At 38.7% G+C, this 7,200-nt stretch overlaps 1 protein-coding gene across 1 annotated transcript; it reads left to right on the plus strand.

The window, feature by feature from the left end:
• Nucleotides 1-231: 231 nt before the first annotated feature.
• On the plus strand, nt 232-6,140 carry LOC130096852 (GTPase IMAP family member 2-like). The gene is made up of 3 exons (XM_056263540.1): nt 232-291; nt 373-429; nt 5,187-6,140. Exons 1-3 carry the CDS (start codon nt 279-281, stop codon nt 6,017-6,019), a joined length of 903 nt encoding a protein of 300 aa, XP_056119515.1. The 5' UTR covers nt 232-278; the 3' UTR covers nt 6,020-6,140.
• The last annotated feature ends 1,060 nt before the right edge of the window (nt 6,141-7,200 follow it).

Genomic DNA, 7,200 nt, shown 5'->3' on the forward strand with positions numbered 1-7,200 from the left:
AATGTGTTTAACCTTGACATTAACACATTACCATTGATTTAACATTGTTTCAATGGTTACTTGCCATCTGGAACATTTTCAGTTTCAATGTAATCATCTCCTTTTATAGACATTAAAAAAGCAACGTCTGTTCCTTCCTGTTGTTATAACGAAACTAGGCTTCCGACAGTAAGATAGGGGAGATCTTGGGGAGCATTATATATAACTGATTGATCAACATATACAGTAAAGCTTATACACAGCATTCACAACTAAGAAATATCCAGAACATTTCAGAAATGAGTGATACGGGTAAGTCATTTATTGAAATGCTTTAAGTTTAAGTAACATGCAATAAGTATCAAATTTAATCAACATGATTTTTTTTCACAGAGGCATTACTGTCAAGTGACTATTCCAGAATGTTCGATAACTCAAATGTCCCATTGAGTAAGTGATTTCATTTCCCCCTAATTTTGTTTCTCAAAGTGATACTAACTAGTGTAACGATTATTAGAGGTTTCAATGTTGTCAGGCTTTCACTGTACATTATTTTTACAATAAGATATAGATAGACTTTGTATAACACTTTATGAATTTCATTAAAAGGTTGTATTTGATTCTAATTTCTGTTTATCAGTCAATAGTTCACTGAGAAGGTTCAATAATGTAAAGACATCTCTTACGGAATGAAAATATATTTCCATATATTTTTAAGGGAGATCAGGGATGAAAGTGAAACTTTTTGTTTGAGCATCGTTAATTCAGTGGTTGTTTTTTCTATATCTCTCAAAATTTGATACATTATAGCCACATTTGTCTAATAAAAATAACTCACTTGGACATGATCACAGATTATGTGAGTTCCATTGTTGCAACCCCACTACTCGGGTGAGTTGTAACCCTAGCTGGGGATGGATGTAACAATGAGAGGTAATTGGCTGAAAAAAAAACACACGATAAATTTTTTTTGCAAGAATGTCATTGAAGAACAAAGAATAATCAGTTTTTAAAGTAACAAAAACCATGTATTGTATTTCTTTAAGGACTTTAAATTTAGCACACACACACACAAAAATATATAAAGTTCTGTGTGTGTTGTTTACTCAGAAAACCCAAGTTAAGATTAATTGATTGGTTTCAGTGCCATTTTGTCAAAAAAAAAAAAGTCTTTGACTTTCCCAAAGTCATCTTGAATGATGAATTGTCACTACAACTGAAAAAATTGAGAGAACATCACATAAGATGACTTCATAAATTGATGTTGATTTTCCTAAAATGTTTTGTTTGAACACACCATTATGGTGATTAGTGTTCCCTTTAGTTGGGTACTCGGAACTTAATTTATATTATTGTAATTCTCATTTCAAAACGGTCATGATGCAAGAAAGCCGCGTTATTCATAAATCACGTGACTTTGGCAGTTTGATAGAGCGTGTTTCGAAATCGGCAATCGGGACTTTTTATGTGGGTTTGTGGTCTTTGCAACCAAAACACATGATGTTGCAAAGGAAGCCAGAAACAAAGATGATCAGGTGATATATTTCATCATCATAAAGTGGAATAATTGTACATTTTATTCCTGACCAAAAAAATCTTACTACAGATCAGACCTGAGACCTTAGAGATTTTATGTCTGCTTTTATCTTCAGATGATTGCTTAAAAACAAAAACAAAACTAAGTGAAATAGGAATAGTATGTTGTACTGACAAATGCTTAGTATAGTTCACTTACACAAGAGTTCTAACTAAACGAAAGCTTTCGAGAGTATGGGGTCCAAAGGGTTGAAGGTCCAAATGTCAGTTTCAGTGCAGCTTCAAAGTCTCGACACGATCCAAATACTTCTCTTGGCAAATATGCCAAGAGAAAAACTGGGAATAATCTGTTAGGTGTTTATTGATGATGTCACAATCATCTTTGAGTTTTAGGGCCCTATCTTGCACCCAGCACAATTGACTTTATACCCGACGCATGTATCATTCCTACTTTGCACTCGACACACAGCAGACTTTTCCCTCCACAGACGCACGTCGGTAAATTAGGGAATTAACTTGTGCTCCCGGGGCAGTTCAGCGGAGGAAGCGTGTTCCGGCGCAAACGTTCCCTGGTGCTGTTGTGTGTCACGGTTGTGGTGCGGGTTGAAGAAGGAGGCCGAGGCAAAAGCTCCAATGCAAACATTTACTAAGTGTAAACTCAAAAACAGGTACAAGAAGGCAAACAGGCAGAACAACTCACAACATAATAAGTAAGACTAACTACTGACAAAGAATGACTAAACTGAAGGAACTAAATACAAGTACAAATCAAACATAACAAGGTGAAGACAGGTGACACAGATGATGATAACGATGAACAGGCTGGTAAGTGAGGGAGTGAGTTCAGGTGTGGAGACAAGGAGGATTCTGGGAAGTGTAGTGCAGACAGGGACAGACAGGTGCAGACGAGGACTGTGACATTGTGCAGTTTCAAAAAACAATTCTGCCACTGACCAGAAGAAACCTAGTCTAAAGTCAGAGGCGCGTTATTCAGATGCTATTTTAAGGGCGCATGCTTGGCCATAATGTAGCGTGTGCACAACGTACACTGTAAAAAACCCCCGATTAAATTTACTGGAAAACCCTGGCAGCTGTGGTTACCAGAGTTTTCCTGTTAAAAATACGGTAGCAACGTTTTAGGTTTCACAGACTTTTAACCGTATATAATTTTACAACAATAAACCGTATTTCATTATCTGATATAATGTTAATTTACTGACCTTTTGAAGTATTAATATCTGTTTTTTTCCATTGTAATACACTGACAGTCAACAATCACAGCAGTGATGAGAGTCAAATTGTCAACCAAAACTCATCATAAGCAACTCTTCCACAAGAAAGTTATTACTAATATACAGAAGCTGCACAGTGTCATTCATACAAACATTAAACACCATCATGGTAACATGTTGAAATTTAAAAAATGCAATAAGCATTAATTTAACAACATTGAATGTAACATAAAACCCTGATGTACATAACTGATTAGAAAAAAACTAAGAAAATTATGAAGAAACAGTTATTTAAAAATAAAATACATCAAATGTGAAGTGTCACGCAGGGAATTGTGGGAATGTCAATTTACATTTCCAAAACCTGTAAATTTAACGGTATTTTACGGTAAAATTACATTAAATGTACCATTATATATATATCACAGTTATTTACCGTATATAGTAAGGAAACTTTCTGTTAACCAATTAACAGTTTTTCACTGTAGCATTTTTACAGTGTTTTACCGTTAAAATCACGATCATTTTTTACAGTGTACATACACTTCGCTTATCTCATTTACACAGATGCAGCAGTTCCCATGTTTGCAAACCATACATAATTACAAGGAAGCATATTACCACATGAGGGAAATCATTGTGGTGTCCATGAAGATGTGAAAAAATAGGCATAATCTAGCTTACACATTTACCCAAATTATTATCCGCCTGTTTAACCGAAGCTAATTTGGGTGGGTTTCTCCATCCCCATACAACGCCACTCTCTGTGTTTTACGGCCCTGACGAGAACGCCGGTCTCCTCGGCCGTGAACCGCTCCTGTTGTGCGCCTGGCAAATCCTCCATCATAATAGCAATCTGCCATGGAACAAGCGCGCCTGCTCTTAAAGGGAATGTGAGAAGTCGCTCTGATTAGTTTTATGCCCAAACCACACCTCTGAGTAATGTAGCTACTATAGACCAACCCATTTTAGATTTACGTCGGGCGCAAGCGTCACTTATCCCGCCGCTATAACACCCGAGATCCGCCCAAAAAGTTACTTGCGTTTCATGTTTGATACTTGCTTTTAAGATCGTTAAAATAGGGCCCATAGAAGACTCATCTCATGATATGGCGTATGTATGACACGCCAATTCGTATTTCCATTCTTTTTTCAACACGCATAATCGCTTTTCAGCGTGTTTATCAACGCCGTTGACTTAAAGGGATAGTTCGGCCAAAAATGATATTTAACCCATGCATTACTCACCCTCAAGCCGTTCGAGATGCATATGTCAATCTTGTTTCAGACGAACACATTTTCAGTTATTTTAGAGAATGTCTTAGACCCTTCAGTGGATATAATGTGAAGCAATGGGGTCCACCTCCTTCAAGTCCCAAAATGTGCATACATCCTTCACAAAAGTAATCCATCCGGCTCCAGGGGGATAAACGAAGGCCTTCTGAGGGTAATCCGTGCGGTTTTGTCGTAAAAATATACATATTTTAAACTTTATAAATGAAAATATCTGACTTCCGGCAACGATCGACGCGCGTTCACGGGTGATGGAAGTCGGCGTACGAGGTAGGATGTAGCGTAGGAACCGTCGTGACGTAGAACTAACGCGCCAGCGCAGCCAGAGAGCAGAGCAAAACAAATCACCCGTGAACGCGCGTCGATCGTTGCCGGAAGTCAGATATTTTCATTTATAAAGTTTTAAATATGTATATTTTTACGACAAAACCGCACGGATTACCCTCAGAAGGCCTTCGTTTATCCCCCTGGAGCCGGATGGATTACTTTTGTGAAGGATGTATGCACATTTTGGGACTTGAAGGAGGTGGACCCCATTGCTTCACATTATATCCACTGAAGGGTCTAAGACATTCTCTAAAATAACTGAAAATGTGTTCGTCTGAAACAAGATTGGCATCTCGAACGGCTTGAGGGTGAGTAATGCATGGGTTAAATATCATTTTTGGCCGAACTATCCCTTTAACGTTATATTACTGTATATATAAATATATGACCTACCCCAACCCCGTCTCTAAACCTACCCGTCACTGGGGTTAATACCATTTACGAGTCTTCCCCTACCATCCTAGGAAAAAAAAATATCGCTCCCCAGATGTAGATCTACGTTTTGCTTCGTTTCGCTCGGACATTTAACGGCGTGTACATACACGCGGAATCACTCGGACATTTAACGGCGTAGACATACACGCAAAAGATGACGGTTCGTTTCGGCGTGGACATACACGTGGATAGCTCAAAATGCGTATAGATAACACGCCACTTAACTTGAAAGTGGCGTGTATGTTTACGCAAAGTCATGATGCCATGTTGCAGATAGAGTGTTAATTCAAAAGTGTGTTAGTTCATTAAATGCATTTTAAATATTGTATGACTAAAAAATACATCCTATTTGAACAAATCCTTATGATAGTTGTTGATTTGCAGCATCTGAGGTAAGGATCATTCTGGTGGGGAAGACTGGAACAGGGAAGAGTGCGACAGGAAACACCATCCTGGGACAGACAGTGTTTCATTCAGAAATTTCCCCTAAAGAGGTCACAACCAAGTCCAGTAAAGAATCTGCGCTGCGAGGAGGAAGAATAATCTCTGTAATTGACATGCCAGGGTTTTGTGGAGCAATGACTGCGGTAGACATGAAGACTCAGATACAGCATTGTGTTGACCTGTCAGTTCCTGGTCCTCATGTGTTCCTGCTGGTGATCAATCTGGGTGTGAGATATACACGGGAGGAGGTGAACACGGTCAAACTGATTCAGCAGAACTTTGGAGAAGATGCTGTGCACTACACCATCATTCTGTTCACTCACGGCGATCAGCTGAAAGGTAAACCTTTGCAAAAGTTTGTTGGAGAATGTCAGCATCTAAGGACTCTTACTGACAGCTGTGGTGGCAGATATCACGCATTCAACAACGAAGACACGAAGAACCGCACTCAGGTCACTGAACTGATGGATAAGATTGACAGAATAATTGAGGAAAACGGGGGAAACCACTACACTAATGAAATGTTTGAAAAAGCTCAGAAAATAATTAAAATAAAAGAGATGAAAAAAAAGGCAGTGGATGTTGCATTAGGAGTTGGATCAGTTGTAGGAACAGGAGCAGCAATAGCAGGAGGTGTAGTCTTGGGAGTAACAGAGGTCGTGATCTTACCTGCAGTTTTGATCGCAGCTGGTGTTGCAACTGGATTGGGAATGGGTGCGAATCTTGCTGTGAAGAAGTACAAGGAACACAGAGAGAAGAAAAAAAACAATTAGCCCAAAAATAGCAACCTCTTTTCAACTTGTAATTATACCCAGATCTACATTACTTTCAGCTATTGTTAGTCTGTTGTTTTTGCTTCTTAAACTGGGACATTGTATGTGCTTTTTGTTTTTAACTTTAAGCTTTTTATGTTAAAGGGGAATCAATTATTATTTTTTGTTTCATTCTTTTAGTTTAAGTCTGAACATATCTGCAACATAAATGTAGGTATACTAATTTCCAGCTTTTGTATTATTTGACTTCTTGTTCATTATGAATTGTTATGAGCATAGCCTATAGCAAATGATTGTGCTCCAAGGTTGTACTTTCCTGTGTTTTTTGTGATTAATAAAGAGGCATTTAAACTCTGAATTTATACACGTCGTGTTTTTAACCTCATTCCTGCACATTGTGTATGTCTCCCTCATCTAACACAACTGATTCAACTCATCAGCTCATAAGTAGAGACTACAAAACCTGAAGTGGGTTTCAGGTAAGGTAATGTGCAAAATGTGCAGTGCTGGGGATTTCACCTGGGTTATTTAATGCCGAGTTCACACAGCATTTTTTTACACACTGGTTTTGCGAAATTGGTCACGTGATGCGATCTGAGAGATTAGGCTTGTTCGACTTCATGCAGCTCTGCGCAGACCGATCGGCGGCAGACTTGAAGCAGTGCATGCCGGTTAGAAATGTTGTCCGACTTGATACAGCGCCGACACCACGTGACTGTGACGTATGCCATCAAAGTACCGCGAGAGCGATTCGAGAGTAGCCGAAGAACTCAGCCAGCGCAGCTTCTAAAGAGCGGCTGCTCGGGGCTGCACGAGCTCTGATGACGACACAGCTCTTCCACGATTGGCCGGATTCAACGCATGACAACGATCACGTGCGTTTCGTGTTTATTCTCACACCTTTAGTTCCACTAAAGCTCACAAATCAGTTTTTTATAACAGTAAACACTCTTTTCATGTAGTCGTGATGTAGTCGTGATGTTAGGCTATATTGTGTTATGTTTATCAAAATAAAAGTGATTAAAAAACGTCGACTGCACTTCATTGATAGTGGCTATTTTGAACTTTATTCTTGTTCAAACAGATGCAGTATGAAGCAGTACATAAAGTATTGAATGAAAATGTGTCTGAAACATCTGTGCATTTGGCAAATATTTAATTTATTTCACTTCAGCTGTGGT

The sequence above is a fragment of the Rhinichthys klamathensis genome, unplaced genomic scaffold, assembly GCF_029890125.1.
Source record: "Rhinichthys klamathensis goyatoka isolate OS25496 unplaced genomic scaffold, OSU_Roscu_1.1 h1tg000207l_1, whole genome shotgun sequence".
Taxonomy (NCBI): Eukaryota; Metazoa; Chordata; class Actinopteri; order Cypriniformes; family Leuciscidae; genus Rhinichthys; species Rhinichthys klamathensis.

Excerpts from the sequence above, each read along its gene's own strand:
- LOC130096852 (XM_056263540.1), top strand. Across the intron at positions 430-5,186 it reads TAACTCAAATGTCCCATTGA|CATCTGAGGTAAGGATCATT; the intron begins GTAAGTGATTTC and ends GTTGATTTGCAG.